The 20,256-nt window shown below is 45.5% G+C and overlaps 1 protein-coding gene across 6 annotated transcripts in view; it reads right to left on the bottom strand.

Annotated features, from left to right (window-relative positions):
- The window catches only part of LOC121705541 (F-actin-uncapping protein LRRC16A-like), a 66,294-nt gene that overhangs the window by 36,605 nt on the left and 9,433 nt on the right, over positions 1-20,256 (bottom strand). For all 6 annotated transcript variants that reach the window (XM_042086568.1, XM_042086574.1, XM_042086571.1 and 3 more), the window contains exons 3-7: positions 10,735-10,785; positions 1,506-1,565; positions 1,194-1,315; positions 716-813; positions 343-413 (exon numbers count right to left, since the gene is read on the bottom strand). In XM_042086568.1, the coding sequence (XP_041942502.1) occupies positions 343-413; positions 716-813; positions 1,194-1,315; positions 1,506-1,565; positions 10,735-10,785 (402 nt within the window). The remainder of the gene's footprint in view (positions 1-342; positions 414-715; positions 814-1,193; positions 1,316-1,505; positions 1,566-10,734; positions 10,786-20,256) is intronic.

The raw sequence follows: 20,256 nt of genomic DNA, 5'->3' as shown, positions 1-20,256 counted from the left end.
TAGAGGGCAGAAGAGGCTGCGACTGAGCGCGTCAAGCACAAGATGGCCTCTTGAGTGAGACGCTTCCTGTTCCTGCTCACAGCAGGCTGGGCTGGAGGTGCTCAAAACATGATGGTGGGGCTTACAGTCAGCGTGTGAAGTGGCACTGGAGTGTGTGAGTAAGTGAGCGTGTGTGTGTGTGTGTGTGTGTGTGTGTGTGTGTGTGTGTGTGTGTGTGTGTGTGTGTGTGTGTGTGTGTGAATGTGCACGGGAGTGAGTGAGTGTGTGTGAATGAGTGTGCACGAGTATGTGAGTGAGTGAGTGTGTGAGTATGTACGTATGCATGTGCGTGTGTGTGCGTACCCATTGGACCTCCTCTCTGTAGGGTAGGCTGAGCCAGTCACACACACAGCGATACTGCTGAGAGAATCCCCCTGGAGAGGAGACAGCAGGAGCAGGGTTACCTCATCCGTGGGACTGCATTTTCATCATGTGCCCATCTCAATCATGTTCACTGCTTCTACTTTCAAACCTTTGGAGCAGTATGCGTTGGTAAATGTATATGTTTTATGTTGTATATTTAATGTACCTAGGCAACGTTATTACAACATTTATGTTAAGGACAGCAATCTATTCCTTGGGTACAAAACAATTATGCACACACACGCATGCACACATACATGCATGCATAATCATGCGCACGCGCACGCCCCCACACACACACACACACACACACCGCATGGTCCAGGCTCTGGGAGGTTCTGGTTGTCCCATAGATTCTGTAGATTGGTCACTCTGTCCGCTGGCTCCATTACCAGCTTCTTCATCACCTTCCTACAGAAACAGTGAGAAAGCAGACATCACTCAAACACGCATAATTACACTATGTAGTGGTAGTGGATTAATGCTTTGAAAGCACATTGGGTTTTATATAACGTTTATGAATGAAAAACGTGAGAGGATGTGCAGACATATCCTAATTCCCCATCATAAAACAATGAAGGCATGTCCCATTTCACAGAAGATAAAACTGCAACATGGCTCTGTCAGCTTTAATGTTAAAGGGTAAAATGTACTCATTCTCGATACTGAAAGGTGAGACCCAACAACTGATAGATAAACAGAAATAGATCTGACAGAGTGAGAGAGAGAGAGAGATGAAAGGAGAGAAAGATGAAGAGAGTTGGGGGGGGGGGGGGGGTGCAGAGACTCACAGTGGGGAGAGACCTGGACATATCCTCTGCAGACAGCTGCCGATGTGGGCCACCAATTCATTCACCTCCTCTGTTGAAGCCAGCTTCAGTGACACCTGTCCCCGCTCGTACTCTATGGCCAACTGGAGGACACAAGGGGCAGTTAGACAGATCTGTCCCAAACCTGTACTTTAAGGTACCTGTGACCTACACTCAATGACTCGTCATAGCAAACTTCCAAGTCAGGAAAGCCAGTAAAGTGCATGGTTATTTTAAAGAATTGCAGTATTTCAAGTAGACTACATGCTTTTGTGCATTGCGTTTTGTTCTTACCTGTGTCGGTTTATTGCATGTGATCCCTTGAATCTCCAGATAATTGAAAGTCTGCTCTACCTAATATGACAAAAAGTGATAAAAAAGGTCAGGATACTGTCATTTAAAGGCTAACATAATATAATTTTCAATATATATCCTGCTTATGCATTTTATATAGATTAAAAAAGGTTGATTATATCTATGGCATGCAGATTCTCAGACACACACACAAACACACTCTCACATACAATAGGAAGCGGTGTCATAGCACAACCAGATTCATGCCAACAAAAATACAAAACAAAACAAAATACACACATACAGACACAGAGAGAGAGAGAGAGAGAGAGAGAGAGAGAGAGAGAGAGAGAGAGAGAAAGAGAGAGAGAGAGAGAGAGAGAGAGAGAGAGAGACACACAGACAGACAGACAGACAGACAGAAACACATCGTAAACACATATAAAACACCCACACATACACAAGAGAGATCCGAATACTAATGGCTGGGGCTACTGAGGTGCATCCAGCTGAACCACAAACACTACAAAGTCTCTCTTGAGTGCATCCACCTTCAAATTAACTGCTTCACTCTGAAAAGCAGCCTGGGGGAGAGATGACACAGTTTCCCACCCACAGCCTACACATGAGAGGACAGCCACAGGACTCAAGACATATTTCTTCTTCAACTTCAGTGGGAATCAAACTAAATGTCACAAACAATTTTTTTTTTTCTATATTATGTTCACATTTTGCTTCTATAGCTCAGACATGTTTTTTCTTCAAATTCAGTGGAAACAAACAAAATATCAGACTATTCTATATATTAGGTTCACAGTTTGCGTCTATAACCATTGCATATAATTCACACAAAAAAGCCCCCAAGACCAATGCCAACATGATCATATTTTGGCCAGCACTCAGCTCAGGACCTTCCGCGTGAGTAAACAGCTCCAAATGTCAGCCTGCGCTCCGAGCTCCCACGGCCACCACTTCAATGCCTCCCCTGGTTGTGGCTTCTACGCACGAACACTGAAGAGGGCCTCCCTCTACTTCAGTCAAAGAACTGATTACCATGTTAAAACCGGCTCTTGAGCCTTCAAACAGTCACCTGTGGATTTACATCCAGGGGGACGGCTGATTACCATAATCATATCAGTAACAACTGTAGCACCCAAGGGAGATGCCACACTCACAGATTATTACTACACAGTGATTCCATTGAAAGTCAGGAGACGGTGGGCATTCCTCCCTCGGCTGAGCCAATGAGGGAACAGATGACCGGAGCAGGGTCCACTCTGAAGCTTCCCGCATCACCACCCCCTGTGTAATCACGCCAACAGCAGGGTGAGTTGTAAGGGAAAGAATGCAAAACTGAAATGCTGAATCAGAGGAAGAACAGCAGACAGGGACCTTGAACAAAAGAAGGTCAGACCTTCACAGAACAGAGCACGGAGCGAGGAGTTGGGGTCAAGTGTAAACAGATAGCTGGGAACACAGGTCATGGAACTGGTCATTTCCACTCCAATTTGATTTGTAGTTTTGTTGCTGTTTTGTCATCTTTTGATCCTCACAGGAATTTACTTACAGGATTTTCTAACATAAAAACTTAATGAAAATGTCAAACACATAAAGTGGGTCTAAGACAAAACACCTATCAAAGACAAGGAATAGACATACTGTAAGGTGTTTTGACATTGTGAAAACAACTGGGTCTAGCATTTGAAAAAACACTGTCTACAAGATGAAGTTACAGCATAGCAAGACTATTGATCATTTCTGGTTTGACGGAGTTCTTTCCTATTTTCAGGAAATTAAATTAATGTCTGAAAACAAACAGGGCTCTTTCTCTTTCTCTTTGAACACAAAGGACTGTGTATCATATGAGAAGAGATCAAATCATGTTATATAACATTCCCATAATGTCTGTAACACATGTTAACTTATATTTTCCCTCCTTATGTTTGACCTTTGACCCGGGGAGCGGATGCGCTGGGTGTTGTGTGGGATATGAGTTAGTTGGACCAGTGGCAGGTGAAATGGTAGCTACGGAGTTGCTCTGTACTGAACTGGAATAAAAGGTTAAAGTTATATAAACGTAGTGTTTATTGAATCTAACATTGGTAGCAGAGGATGGCTGCTAGTTACAAAGTTCCGCCGAAGTTTGACGAGACCCGGCCATACGAAAGTTGGAAAAATGAAATCAACGTCTGGACGCGGGTTACAGAACTCGACGAAAAGAAACATGCACTCGCTGTCGCCTTGGGGCTCCAAGGAAGAGCCCGGGAAACAGCCATGGAAATACCCGCAGCTGACTTGGACAGTGATACCGGTATGAATACGTTGTTAGCAAAACTAGATAGTGTGTTCCTAAAGGAGGAAAAAGACCGCGCATATGAAGCGTATTCCCATTTTGATAGCATTACAAAAGACAGTTCTCTGTCCATGTCGGACTATATAATTGACTTTGAGCAACGATATAACCGGATGAAAAAGGACCACATGACGTTACCCGATGCTGTGTTAGCATTTAAGCTCTTGGACACGGCTTGTCTGGATGTGAAAAACAGGCAACTTGCACTGACAGCGTGCACGGACTTAAAGTTCGCCGACATGAAGTCAGCACTTCAGAGGATTTTCGGAGGAAAAACGCCAGGCACGTCAAACGGAATACAAGTAAACCAGCAGGACGTGGCGTTCTTTACAGAGCAAAGAAAGCAAGGACGAGGACAACGGTACACGTTACAGACTGGACAACAGAGGCAGCCTTTACCAGGTACCAATCCACTGGATAAATTCGGTAAGAGATCAAGATGCGCCATCTGTCAGAGCACGTTTCATTGGGCTAAGGATTGTCCTCATAAGAAGAGTGAACATGTAAAGCTAACTGAAGAAGAAAATGTTGAGGAATGTAACATCACACTGTTTACAAAAGCCTCCATGTCTGACTCAGAAATCTTCTTGGTTGAATCCCTGGGGTCAGCTATTATTGACACTGCTTGTACTCGTACTGTATGTGGGGAGAAATGGCTGGAAAACTATGTGAAAGACCTCAGCACAGACCAAGTGAACAAGATGCTGCAAACTGAAATCCCCAGTTGCAGGCCATTTCGATTCGGAGATGGAAACTTAGTATATTCCACCAGAAAAGTGAAACTGCCTGCCAAAATAGGGCAGACAAAATGTCATGTTGAAGCTGAAGTGGTCAAAGCTGATATCCCACTGCTGCTGAGCAAAACATCTTTGAAGAAAGCAGGAACCATTTTGGACATGGAAAACGACCGAGCTGTGATGTTCAGACAACCTGTGCCTCTTGAATTCACTAGCTCTGGCCACTACTGTGTAGACATTAGAGACAAATATCCTAAAAAAGGTGAGATTGAAGATGAAGTCCTTACTGTGACAGAAAACATGTCCACTGATGAGAAACACAAAGTTCTCCTGAAGCTTCACAAACAGTTTGGCCATGCTTCTGCAGATCGTCTACAAAGGCTCATTCGTAGTGCAGGAAATGAGGATAAAGAATGTATTACTATTTTGCAACAAATAGTACAGGACTGTGACATATGCAAGAGGTACAGCAAGACAAAACCAAAGCCTGCTGCAGGTTTGCCCTTGGCCTCAGAGTATAATGAAACGGTAGCAGTGGACCTGCATGAGTTGGAACCAGGCGTATGGTACCTCCATATCATCGACCATTTCACGCGTTTCAGTGCTGGAAACATTGTGAAAACAAAGAAATCCTGTGAAATCGTCAACTCCTTCATTCACACATGGATAAGTGTACATGGCCCCCCACGGAGACTATACAGTGACAACGGTGGAGAATTCAATAATGAGGAAATCAGAGACATGGCAGAAAACTTCAACATTGAGACAAGAACAACAGCAGGATACAGTCCCTGGAGCAACGGCCTTCTGGAGAGGCACAATCAGACACTCACCGAAATCATCCAAAAAGTGAAACGGGAAAATGGATGTGACTGGCACACAGCTCTTGACTGGGCCCTTATGGCCAAGAACAGTATGCTTAGTGTTCATGGTTATAGCCCACATCAACTAGTATTTGGACAGAATCCTAACCTCCCCTCTGTATTAGTTGATAAGCTACCTGCCTTAGAGGGTACCACTGTAAGTGCTAGGGTAGGAGAACACATATCAGCTTTGCATGCTTCCAGGAAAGCATTCACTGAAGCCGAATGCTCAGAGAGAATTAGGAGGGCACTTCGCAAGCAGCTTAGACCTACAGATGACAAATATGTGACAGGGGACAGAGTATATTACAAACGAGCAGACTGCACTGAGTGGAAGGGACCAGGGGTGGTTATTGGTCAGGATGGAGCTGTTGTATTTGTAAGACATGGTGGTATTCTTGTTCGAGTGCATCACTCTAGGCTTTGTAAGGTGAACACACAGGAGCAGGACAAGCAGATTGCACAAGATGATGCTAACAGAAAAGCAGAAAGTGAGGAAGGCATGACAAACACTGCAGTAGACAGCTCAGATAGTGATCAGGATACTGACGATGAACAGGAGAACATCAGTGACATGGATGTGAATACAGGAGAAGTGTTGCACCCACCCATGACACAAACTAATGTGACACAAACTGACACAGAACACAGGGCCTGTGGTAACCCTGCCCCTTTTGCAGGTGTAAAGTTAAGAACAGGTCAGACTGTAACATTTGTGAGTAGAGATGATGGCATTCAACATACAGCCAGAGTTTTAGGCAGAGCAGGAAAAGTCACAGGAAAGAACAAAAACTGGTATAACCTACAGCATCTTGAACCTAATGGCTGTGAGGGACAAAAGGAGTCAGTTGATATGTCACATGTTGATAGTCTTAACATTGAGTCAGAAGACAGGGAGGTTGATGTACTCATAACAAAAGACATTTCATTTGATGTAGCAAAACAAGAAGAAATTAAGAATTGGCACAATAATGATGTGTTTGAGGAGGTTGAAAATGCAGGCCAAAAATGTGTCTCCACCAGATGGGTCTGTAGTCTCAAGGAAACTCCCAAGGGTATTGTGCCTAAAGCACGACTAGTAGCCAGGGGTTTTGAAGAGCTTAATATGCAAGAGTTACAGAAAGATTCTCCAACTTGTGCCTCAGAATCTCTTAGGCTATTGTTATCAGTAATCTGTCAAAACCAGTGGCAAGTTCATTCTATGGACATCAAATCTGCATTCTTGCAGGGCATGGAGCTCTCCAGGGATATTTATATCCGGCCCCCTCCTGAGGCAGGCAGTGAAAATGTAATATGGAAACTAAAGAAATGTGTATATGGTCTTGCTGATGCATCTCTATACTGGTATAACAAAGTCAAAGAAATCATGCTGGGCACAGGTGGTAAAATGTCGCAGGTGGATCCAGCCGTCTTTTTTTGGTTAGACAAGCAGTTTAAGGTTACTGGAGTACTTGCATGCCATGTAGATGATTTTCTTTGGGCAGGCTCGCAAGATTTTTCAACAAATGTGATTCCCCTACTGAAGTCTGCATTCCATGTAGGGCGCGAGGAGCATGAGCATTTCTGCTATGTAGGGATGGATTTTGCTACTGTTAATGGTGTAGTTCAGGTACATCAGCACAGTTACATTGAGAATTTACAACCTCTTCACATGCAACCAACACGTGCTATACTGAGGGATGCCCCCCTTAATGACACTGAGAAAGAGCAGCTTAGGTCAAAAATAGGACAGATCCTATGGGTTGCCAAGCAGACCAGACCAGATGTTATGTTTGACTCATGTAGTTTAGCATCTAATATCAAAAATGCTACGGTGCAGTCTATGCATGAGGTAAATAAAATCATCCGTAAGCTGAAGTCAGAAAGGGTGACCCTCAAGTTTCAGCATTTAGGAGACAATGATGTTCTCAACCTGGTTGTTTTCAGTGATGCTTCTCTTGGTAATCTTCCAGATGGTGGTACACAGGGGGGGACATTGATAGTTCTTATGGGAGAAAGAGGGAAGTTTTCTCCTCTCTGTTGGCAATCCAAGAGAATTAGACGTGTTGTACGAAGCACTCTTGCAGGAGAAACACTTGCTATGTCAGATGGTATAGACAATGCTATTTTTCTTGCAACTCTTATGTCTGAGCTCACCACTGGTAATGCTGAACTGAATGCTCCTTCACTGGTCTGTGTGACTGACAATCGATCTCTGTTCGATGCCCTTAAGTCAACTAAACAGGTCACAGAGAAGAGACTCAGGTTGGACATAAGCAGCATTAAGGAGCTTATACAAAGCAAGAAAATCAAAGAGATGCTCTGGTCTGACACAAAAGGCCAACTCGCTGACTGTCTCACCAAAAAGGGAGCATCGGCTCTGGTGCTTTTGAAAGCTCTAAGTGAAGGACTGTGGAATCTGTGGTGAAAACTTTGTTTGCGTTAATATGTTCATATTTTGTCAAACTTACTCTGAATGTATCAGGATGTCTTTTTTTTGTTTTATAGTCATTGGATGACTTTGTATGTTTATTTGAAATCTTGACAGGTATTACTTTTACATTGTTTTATTATTTCACATAAAAAGGATAGGGAGATTGTTAACTTATATTTTCCCTCCTTATGTTTGACCTTTGACCCGGGGAGCGGATGCGCTGGGTGTTGTGTGGGATATGAGTTAGTTGGACCAGTGGCAGGTGAAATGGTAGCTACGGAGTTGCTCTGTACTGAACTGGAATAAAAGGTTAAAGTTATATAAACGTAGTGTTTATTGAATCTAACAACACATACTGTAAGCTACCATGTAATGGTCATATCAGTTTTTTTGTTCATTTAAAAAAATATATAGACAAGAATTTAAAGGCAATGTGTTATCTGTTCAGAGTGACATCTACAGTAGTTGACCTTTAAATCACACATTTGCCACAGGGGTTGTGATTTATGCTTTGTTTGTCATCCACAACGCCGCAAATCAAAGTGTTGACCTGAATGATCAAACCATTTCCCACACATCAGTCAGCACTCACAATAACGCTGAAGTGTCATGTCAAGTGTCTGTCTCATTCAGTACTATACACAAAGGAACATGCATAAGGTTGGACACAAGTCCCTGTAGGAATATGCCTATCTGTAGAAGAGTGTATGCAACTGTGTGTGAGTGTGAGTGTGAGTGTGAGTGTGTGTGTGTGTGTGTGTGTGTGTTGTGTGAATGTGTGTCACGCATGCATGCTGTGCTACCAATAATAATCACATTCGCTCTAGGTCAAGCACACACACAACGAATAAGCACAAACATAAACAACACACACAACGCACAAGCACAAACAAACACTCACACACACAATGTACAAGTACAAACATAAACAACACACACACACACACACAACGCACAAGCATAAACACATACACACACACACACACACACACACACACACACGCTGAATCCAGAGCCTTGGAGGGTATTGCAGCACCACCCTGCAATCTAACCCCAGCAGAGCTGAGTTGGCCCTGCTCAGTAGCCCGAAGCAGCAGCGGAGGCAGCAGCAGCAGCACCGCCCAGCCAACCCACTGAGGCCGGCCTCCTGCTGCCAGCTAGCATTTAGCACCTGACCTCAGACACAAAGAGACCCTACAGCTACAGACGTCTACAACTAGAAACCACCACCACAATATGTCAGCCTGCTGTGGTGAGAAAGAGAGAGAGAGAGAGAGAGAGAGAGAGAGGAGAGAGAGAGAGAGAGTGGGGGGGGGGGGGGGGGGGGGAGAGAAAAAGGAAATAAGAGATAGAGATAGAATCACTAGGCTACCTCAAAACTGGAATCTAGTCACCTCCAGATATGGCGCTACATCACACAAGCGCCTCTGTGTGTGGTGCGGTAGGGTAGGGTGGGTGGGTGGGTGGATGTGTTTGTCGAGAGGTGAGAGGTCAGATCCAAGCCCCAATTTCACAGAACATGCAAACCCTTGCCTAGAGCCATACTACCAACACAAAAGGGAGGGATGCGAAGCCACTGCGCTGCTGAGCGGGAGGCTGTAATTATCATCGACCTGCCAGGGTTCAGCCTCTGTTCTCGGAGGCACCCACAGGCGAGCCTTCGCTGTAAAAAAATAAATAAATCTATATTTGTAGAGCATCCGAAGTGAGGGCCCTCGTGAACAAGGAGCGCATTCTTTCAACCCTGGGCTGACCCAAACCACAAGTAGTGCACACACATGGCCACAATGGTGGAAAAAAAAGCGCTAAAAATGCTCTGTCCATCTGGATTCAATACAGAAAAAATCCTGGACTCTCAAAGTCTTTCCATTTTTAAGAAGCTTGTTCTGCATTTGCTGAGTAAGTTGTGAGGTTTTTGTCCTCAAATTGCAAGGAGTAGAGAGCAGCTTCAACATGCAGCATCAATGTACATGCTACAGTCAAGACGATAAGCAGTAGTATGACGATGGCAATGGCCACACCTGACCATTTTATGGCCACTCTACGGATTTGTGTCATGGGTGGAGTATGTCAGTGTCACATGGTCACTCAGGGTCAGCGGGTTGCTAGGTCACATGACTGTCTGCTTGCGAGTTGACCCCAGAGAGTAATGTCTGTCTCAGAGCAAACGAGCATCCAGGACTGGTCAGCTCCACTCAAGCAGTCTCCACCTTCCCACTAATCCCAGCGGGAGCGAACCGACGAAAGGGATAATCTCAGAGGAATCCTCCACACCAACTCTGCTTAGGACATTCCCCCAGGCGGTCTTACAGAGAGACTTACCGAGCTGTTTTCAGTCAGCAAACAAATAACACATAAACACCCCCCACCCTTACAATCAATAATTGCAGTTATACTGCACACAACAGATTTCCAAGTTTAAAATATTGTATTTCTGCAGTCAAGTGCAATACTATGTAGTGCAATGTCCAAAATATAGCATTTCCTGCATATGAACTGTGAATAATTCCTCCAAAATAGTTTTGATAGTCAGAAAACAGCAACTGTTTTGACACTTGAGTTATTTGTGGCAGTTATTTGTTGCAAGGGACAGCTTCACAGCTTTAATCATTCACACATAACATACAGCCACCCAGCAGGCACGCAGACATCCCTCCTGGATCTACAGCATCCTGACAGAGGCACGATGAAGTAGGGCCCCATAGATATACCAGTACACCAGCCCATATTCATGCAAAACAGATAGTGAGGAGGCTACGCCGGTGCTTCAACAGGCGCCGATAAGGCAGGCCTGTTATCTGCTTGTGTAGTGGCTCACTCTGTGCTATTGTGCTGACAAGCCTACCAGGCTGAGTGTTCTTACCTTGGAGGGGATGCGCGCGGTGAGGATGTAGGCCCGATGAGAGGCAAGCGCCTGTGGAACGGAAAGAGAGGGGGGGGGGGGGGGGGGTGTCAGTGTCATTGCTAAGTTGTATATCACAAAAACATGACATTATGGCTGATAAGAGCAAACTGAAACCATGAAGGGGAAAGCAGCGCGATCAAGGTGAAGTCAGGAAACACATAGAACATCATGAAATATTCAAGGCCACACACAAAGCTTATAAGGTGCATCTAAAACGACATCGATAAAATGTGTACAGTGACCTTGTATGTATGTTTCTCTATGTCTCTCTGTATATGTGTGTGCGTGTCTGTTGAGCGTGTGCATTGTGTGCAGTTGAGTTTTATCTCATGGGTCCATTTTGATTTGATCTTCAATAGGAAGCGCCCTACAGGATTGCCTTTTTCCATCCAGACAGTAAGTTACACAGAGCTGCAGAGGATGAGCTTTCTTTACCCACTGGTCTAACTCCAGCTTTTGGGGGAAATCACACGAAAATACCTCAAGTAAAAACAGCTGCTCTTCAAAAATGCATCATACAGTACTTGCACGACTAAACATCTGGCAGACAATAAATAGTCAGTCAAATGTTTCGTCTTTCCAGTTGCTCACTCAAATCATTTGATCTATTTCCATGACTACATTTTGAATCATGGTGCATAATTAGCTTCAGAAACATCATTTTTTCGGCTCAAATGAGGTCATTCATGCAAATAGGAACCTTCCCAATTTAGCTCCTGCCACAGGGCTTCTTCGCCACTTCCTAGGAACGGGCTCGAAACGGCAGCGGACTCCGAGATGATGATGTGGCCGTGATGAGTCCGTCACGTTTGCACCTGAGCAGGGCCATCTCTGACCCAGAGTCGGTTTCTAAATCCCATCTCTAATGTGACAGACAGAGTCAGTTTCTAAATCCCATCTCTAATGTGACAGACAGAGTCAGTTTCTAAATCCCATCTCTAATGTGACAGACAGACTAAGGGTCCACACTGGAACAGACAGCACAGCACTCTGTGGAAATCCACTGTAGAAGGTAGAGCTGCAGATCTAGTTATCTTCTGGAAGGAAAATGGCTCAAAACTGTCTTTAAAAAACAATCACTGAACCCTGTAAAATTACTATTTAATAATAATTTGCATTACATTTGCCTACACACTGAGTGAGACTAGTGTTTGCATCTTTGATTTGTCTCACAAAACAGTCTGGTGTGATTTCTCTATCTATGCTAAAGACTACAATAAAATTATGACTGAACAGAGCTCTCAATGTGTGTGTGTGTGTGTGTGTGTGTGTGTGTGTGTGTGTGTGTCCACATGTTTTCCAGGATTCTGCACTCTTTCAATCACAGGTTGTCATAGGAAATAACCTGCCAAAACATGAAGCATAAACACAGCCATATATTCTGCAGCTCAGTCACAGACTATTAACCAAAAACACCAGTCCTTTTGTGTCCTGCCAACATCATGATGCCATTGTGCAAGACAGAATACAGAAAAACAAAAGTGTGTGCAAATTGTGACAATTATTCTTATTCAGAAAACGTGTACACATTGACTGAATTGTGCTAGCGAGAGAGAGAGAGAGAGAGAGAGAGAGAGAGAGAGAGAGAGAGAGAGAGAGAGAGAGAGAGAGAGAGAGAGAGAGAGAGATGGACACAAATGGCCACAGCTGGTGGGTCATGCAGGTGTTTTCGTCCCTCTCCCTCCCTCTCAGAGATGAGTGCAGGGGTTCTTTACGTCACTTCAGAGCTTTGGCCCCAGGGAGCTGCCAGAGCCCACTGTCCCGGTCACTCCCCATCTTCCACAACTACCACAGACCTGTGGAGCATCCCTGCATTACTGGGATACCTGTTCCTCAGGTAGGAGGTTGTCTCCTCCAGTAATGGGGAGTAAAGGAGAGTGGGGGTAGTGCAGCTTTGATGAAGCCATCTCCTGATGTGTTCCCCTACTGCAGAGCTAAGGATTAAATCTGAACTTCCTGATACAGTTATGCACCAGCAGCATATCAAGCCACCACCGAAAGCCCTGAGCCAACCACGTCTCCCAGTGCCTGCATGAGCCCTCCCTTAGCCAATCACGTCCCAGCATCTCCAGATGGCAGCAGTGGAGCATGCTCTGATACTACCATGTTGGCTTGCCTGCACAGCCCAACTGACCAAGCCATCCTTAACCTCATCAGAGGAAGAACAAAGACTAGCGCATACAAGTGAATGGACTGGAGCGATGACATTAGGAAAAACGAGTGCATAAAATAATGAAGTGTGTGTGTGTGTGTTTTTTCTCTGTGTGTGTCTGTCTGTCTATGTGTGTGTGTGTGTGTGTGTGTGAGAGTTTGTCTCTGTCTGTCCCTGTGTGTGTGTCTCTCTCTTTGTGTGTGTGTGTGTGTCTCTCTCTGTGTGTGTGTGTGTGTGTGTGTGTGTGTGTGACTCGGTTGGCAATGCAAAGGCCCATCTGTCTGTCTATCTGTCGGGCAGTACAGCCTCCTACCCTCACTCTGCACCTCATTCCCACTCCCACCGTCAGGCCTGCACTCTTCCATGTCGGTGTTGGATCAGTCGGGCAGTCTGCTGATGGCTATGGCAATGACATGCTAGGACATGGGACAGAATACAAAATGCCCTAAATCCTGCAAAGATTAAACTTGGGAGCGGAAACAATTTTCTGCTTTCCTGAATTGCAATGATAAATCAATAAATGAAAAAAAAAACAAAAAAAACAGGGGTCATCAGATTGATCGGTCACATTTTGTGACGACCAGTGCGGTTTGTGTTTCTCGCTTTCACGGCTATTCCCCTCTGGGCTGAGCTCTGACGGCCATATTGTGGGATAGTGTTGCAGTTCAGCTGAGGGTCCTGTCAGGAGGGACAGCTTGCAGCAAAGGGAGCACAGAGACACCAGCTCACCTCATGCTGCTTTTGCCAAACCACTGACCTGGAACCAAGAGACCCCGTGTTCTGATGTACAGCCTTCCCTTCACTTGACTGACTCAGATCTGTCTCACCAGGGTCTGTCTGTCAAGCGATTCCTTTCCACTACCATCCATCAAGTCAGCTGTGGGTGACCCAATCTGTGACGAATTACTGCACAGTGCACGGATTTTATTAATTCATCTAATTACTTATTAATGCTGAATCACTGAATTTAAGAGAAAGCGAAATTAGATAAAAATGGAAATATGATCAAGGCTGTGGAATATTAAAACAATATACAGAAAACGTCCCATCTGCATTGAGGTTGGATTAATCAAACACTGTGGCTGCAAGAACAGCGCTGAGGTTTAATTGCTCTAGCACTTTATTTTCATAATCTCCTGTCAGGCCTCTCTCAAACAAATTACACAAGAAAGGACGGAGACCATTGGGCATCTCTGTAATGGTCTGCATTACAGCTTTATGTATGTAGAACTCACAAATCAATACCTTGGAGGGGGGAACCATTCCAACCATGTCCAACTCTGTTTAATTACACTCTGTCTGTTCCGCTGACGGGAGATTAGGTTGTGTGGTGCTTGACGTTCAAGCCTAGTGATCACCCAAGGGTTTGAGCACTGCTCTTCCGTCGTGCCGTTACGCAAACGACGACGGAGGAATGACGAGGCCGCTCTGCGGTGTTCTCGGGCGCCCTCGGGGCAGTGACGGGGAAGGCGAGAGCGGGAGGATGTGACCTTCGCCCTCGGGCAGTGCAGCACACCCATCCGTCAGGCCAGTAGTGACTGGCCCGAGCCTGCGTGCGTGGTGAGGCAGGCACACAACATGTCTGCCCATATGTCCTTCTCACTTACAGTACTTACTTAGAGCCTCCACAATTCGCTCTCCACTTGTCTCTGCCCATATGCCGTTCTCATGCGCACGTCTACTCCTCAACCGCTGCTGAGATTTGGGGCAAGACACATGACTGACCAGGATGACTCATTCTGGCTACCATGACCACGATTAACAAAATGAGCTAAATAAACAGCGTATTCTAAAACCAGTTCCTGAAAATCTTAAACACCACGTAAGCATACACGCCCCACCCTGTGTCCAGAGAGCACAGTCACTGACTCCAGAGACCAGTCCAGAGAGAGAGGGAAGGCAGTGACGCGGGCCTGTTTGGGGGACCCCCTCCCCCCCTTCTGTGCCGTACCGTGCCTGCCTCTCCCCTGGAGCTCTGACAGAGCTCTGCTCCTCCTGTGCCGTGCATCTCGCTGGTGCTCCCTCGTCTCGGCTGCTCGCGGCACTGCTGCACATTAACCTACTTACGCAGGGGGGCAGCTGTGACTAACGTCACACGCAGGATCCAGACGGATGCGCCTCGCCTCGGTGTCTTACACCCCTCCACACACACACACACACACACACACACACACACACACACACACACCTTTGTTTCGGGGAGACAAACGACAGCAGAATGAACGCTCTTCATGAAACATAACAAACAGTCAGACAAGTAAACACGTTGCTGATTGTTGTTGTTGTTGTTGATGGTTGATGTAGGGCTATGCATAATAAATGGCATGATATTAGCGGGGCAATTTGACTAGCTGTGCAATGAGAGACAATCGCAATTAGTGCAGTCATTACTTCTATGACCATTTCACCACACCACAATGCTCCATCAGTTCATGTGCGTTTAAACAGCAGATAGTCACACACTCATGGGAGTGACATTACATCTGTCTTCTAGGCAGCATCTGAGGAAAGCCAGCCACGTGTTCCTCTGAGTATGCATGCATACATAATTCCTATTAATTTTCCCATTCATCGAGACTCCAACGCAGCACATACCACTCATTTCCCTTAAAGACAGCCTCTCATTTCCTTTACTCTCACCACCAAATATAACACAAGCAATTGCACAATTACAGCACAAAGGCCTGTAGGCGTAAAAGATGGCGTTAACAGTTGCAAGATATTCATAGCAGCTAAATAAGCCCCTGCAGGGAAACAAATTAGAGCTCTGCGACATCCTTTTCAAACTAGCTGACAAAAAGACAATGCTCATAGCTGTGGAGATTGTGGTCCAAATCCAATGGCAATACATTCAACTCCCAAATCAGGGTGCTGGCAGGCATTCCAGCACAAGCCAATGAAGTATCTCTACCACAAATATGAATGTGAACAAAAAAGAATTCAAAATTTCAATATGGAGAAAGTAAGGGTAGCGGACGGAGTCTATTCTTAGACCAGACTGCGGGACTGTCTTCTCTCACGGCTGGCACGTGCACTGATAAAAACGCGGCTACGAGGATCAAACACACTCTGAGTGTAAGTGTTGAGGTGTGGCCAGGCAGGATAAAGCCAACTGACCGTGAGCACTGGTGACACTGCCCCTCCCTGAAGTGTCAGTGATGGAGATGGTCTCTTCCCCTACGGCGGCACGGCAGTAGCCTCTTGCTGACGCGGCAGCTTAACCGAGCAGCGTGGTGGACAGCATTCTGCCTCAGCAGCGGCTTCCTCTGCTATACTGCGGCCTCCGCAAACACTATAGGGTTCTAGAGCCACTGCAGCTGAGCTGAAAACACGTATGTCACCAAAGGTTATGGGGATATGCTAGTGCCTCTACACTAGTGCTGATAATTGCTTACTGCAAACAAGCTTTCAGAAATCATACGAAAGCTCTGTTTCTTTAATATGTCAGTTTCAGTACATTTTCAAGCACTTGCTGATAAAACTGAGCATTTTGCCTCCCGCTCCATTTCCAAAGGGGCCTTACTTATCAAGAGCCAAGCATGTCAGTCTAACCATAGGCCTAGACAAAGGAGCCAGCCTCCCTACACTCACACACACACACACACACACACACACACACACACACACAAACACAGGCTCGTAACAATAGGGGGTTTTTGCAGATGGATTTTCCCATTGCCTGGTGCTTCCATCCATGACACATCCACATGCCCCCCTCCCTTTTAACAGCTATTGGTGCGCACACACACACCCACACACCCACACATGCATGCACGCACACACACACACACGGTAGAGTTTGGCCCGCTGCCAAAACTCACAGCCTCACAGCCCACTGCAGTGCCCTCTTACTAAGAACAGGATGAGGATGAGGAACATACTAATAGACGGCGCACAGCTGTGCTGTACTGTACACACGTAAGTGTGCCATCATATCCCTGATCACTCTGATGGATGGCACCGTTTCCTGAAGAGCTAATGTCTTCTAGGGCAGGTCCTATGAGATGAGCGCCGGCAGCCCTGATAATGTAGAGGCTAATCTCAACGTGCGGAATATCGCATAAACGGCTTTTGCTCCGCCACAAACCCACTCCAAATTTCATTTCAATTTGCCTGCCTCTGTGTCTGGGCTCAGGGGGAGATTTATTTATGAGCTCAGGAGATTAGACAGGCTGGCATATGCCACAAAAATCTGGACTGGTCATTAATGGCCAGGGTGGAGTTTTAGCACAATCCGAATTTCAGGTTAACATATTGCTACTCAATGAAGCAGAACAATGTGTATAACACTGACCAAATACAACAACCCTTTACTCCTACTCCAATGGATACGATTAGATGTTTAAAATGGACATTTGCAACATTTATCACAACTAAAATCAAACATTTCTTCCTGTACTAAACATTTTTCATTAAACTATAGGGGACTCTTTGAAATTAGGACTCCTACCCTATGACGGTTTAACATGCTAATCTAAAGGCTAGCACCCATCCCATTGATGGGAGGAGGATTGATCTGACCCATAGCTGCAGCACGCTAGTTTAAGACCAGTAATGGTGCAGCCTCGCACGCTTCCCTGGGAGAAGAGACTGGGAAACGCCGGCTGGGAGGCTGATGATAAACATCAGCTGCAGGACTCGCAGGACTCACAGGACTCTCTCCCCCCCCCCCCCACCCCAAGCAATCAGTGGCCACTTCAGAGAGCACACAACACACAAAACACACAACACACATGCGCTTTCATCTGCAGGCTGGCACACCACACAGCGCCACGGGCCGCACCCAGACCAGCTTCCCTTGCTCCCGCTCCCCTGCCCTCGCAACCGTTCACATGGCACAGATGACAGGATAAGAGGCAGCTTCCACTGCTGCAGCTCCACACAGCCAGAGACAGGCCAACACTCACCCGCTGCACAGAGAAGCAAAAACAAGGAAACGCAAATCTGGGGGGACTCCAACAAATTAGATATTAAAATCAGATTATCTGCCACTGCAATAAGTCATTCTCAATTAGTGTCCTGATATTGATGTACACTACATATACATATGTATGTGTGTGTGTACAAAAACAAAGACAAGAATTTCTGGTTACGTTTCACTGAGAAGTGTTTGCCAACTTGTGCGCGGCTTTCATGTAAGCACTAGTCCTTTTCAGCCCCTGCACACAACAATAGCGACGCTCTAGATTGCTCTACCACTAAGCCAGTGATGTCAGTCCGTCACAGCCGAGAGCCTGCCAGAGGGGGATCAGCAGGTCGCACGCTGCTGCCCAGTCATGGCTGTCTCTATTGTGCTGACCTCAGCCCATCAGTCACTTTCTTTCAGATAAAGACTGTTGGTGTGATCACCGGGAGCTACAAGATGCCAGCTTTTGGAGTTCATCTTGAAGTGTAGAGAGAAACAAAAGGTCCTTAGTTGTACACAATCGAATAGTTTTCATGAAATAAACACACCTTTTCATACATAACCAAGAATTACAATCTTCTGACTTGCCTTGCTATACATACATGAAAAGAAGAGAAGAGCATTCTCACACACTAAACCAAATACTCTTCCCATATCCAGACATCTCTGGCAGGTCCAAACACATGAACAGAACAGGTGTCTCCACATAGGCCTGCCTCACTGCTTACACACACACAGACAGACACACACACACACACACACACACCTACCTGGCATTGCCCCAACCTTCGCAGAGATGACAGAGGAGCGCATTTCCCTCAGGCAGACGACCAGTCTGACACACACAAAACTGTCTGCAGCCATTCATGTTCCAGGGCTTGTAAAAGACAGTCATGTAAGGACTCCAGCCATGCATGTTTTACATGTCTTCTGAATGGACCTCTAAATGTATTACTGCTTAGCTCCCACTTCCACAGAAACATGGTTTCTGACAAGCCATACATAATAAAGACAAAGACTGGCGCTTATGGTACGTGGGAATCAATAAAATAATTCATAAAGGGGCAAAGGTTTACATGACGGGCAGCAATGTTGACCTCTCTCGTAATAAAGATGTATTGCAAAAAGTTCTGGAGGTAAAACATAATCTCAAAATTTACAGGCTAAACAAATCTTAATAAATCCATAGCTTATCAAGTGATGTGTAAACTGTGCTTTGTCAAGCTCTCCATTCGGTTCATAGACAGCAAATCTTTTCTCCACTAGTGTTGACGGGCAATAGAACAAACAGGGGTTCATTAAATTATTATGAACAGTAGTCAACCACTGTGACAGAAAAGCACACCACATTCAGCAGTGCTGCTGCCTCAGTATGTCTGCATATCATTCTACTGACCCTGGACCCTTTCACTGCTCTGGGGGGGGGGGAGAGAGGAAAGAGAGAGAGAGAGAGAGAGAGAGAGAGAGGAGAGGGGGGGGGGGGGGTGTCAGTGTCATTGCGTCATTGTGTCACCAACACACAGACAGACAGATGAAGACAGATCTAGAGAGCCAGCACACACCAGATTTGATAAACATATTCGAGCAGGAGGAACAAACCCCCAGTGCCCTGCTCTGCTACCCAATTAAACCCTACAAGCTGCTCTCTTCATTCTGGGCAAGTGTTACTGCACGCGCCTGAGAGTCTCTACACGCCCAGCAGAAAGGTGCGCGGCACGGCTAGGAGGCCACTACATCAGAAGGGAGGATACTGAGAGAGTAGATAAAGGCTTGCCAGAGACTGAATGGAGACACAATGGAGATCTTTGACTATCTACATGTTTACAAAACATTACCATACTAGGGAGAGGAGTCTTGGGAGCTGGAGATTGTACTTTCTTTAAACATTAACGTTATTCCAAAATAATAACAGCCCATTTTGTATCAAATATGTTTATTGTATGGTTTAGAATGTGATGATCTGTGAAGCTTGTTTTACCAAAGAACAGTGGCTGGATAAAAACTGGGGACAAGAAAAGAACAACCTCTTGAAGAAGGATTTAATGTTCAGAATCACCACCTACCAGGGCACTGAATAATCACCATGAGCTTAAAACTCACCATGACTCAGACTGGAAAAACTGTGTGTGTGTGTGTGTGTGTACTGGCTCACATTTGTGTGCACTTCTCTCAAACACAGGGAGGCTAAACTTCAGTCTGAGCCCAGGCTGTGATTTTACATCATGGAAACTCCTGATAACACAGAAACATGATTTTATTCCTCTCCTGGAGAGCTGAATATTTTCTGGAAATGTACCACCCTCTGTGTTGCTGGTAATGCTGTGGTATGTGCTTCAGAATTAGTTTTATTTCTAGTCTTCCTTATTTTAGCTCTTAAACAGGATATATAAAGAGTGAACATGTTAAGTTAATTGCATGCCAT

Source organism: Alosa sapidissima, chromosome 3 (assembly GCF_018492685.1).
Source record: "Alosa sapidissima isolate fAloSap1 chromosome 3, fAloSap1.pri, whole genome shotgun sequence".
Lineage (NCBI taxonomy): Eukaryota > Metazoa > Chordata > Actinopteri > Clupeiformes > Clupeidae > Alosa > Alosa sapidissima.
The sequence above is the reverse complement of the archived record's forward strand: the minus strand, read 5'-3'. Positions and strand labels throughout refer to the sequence as shown.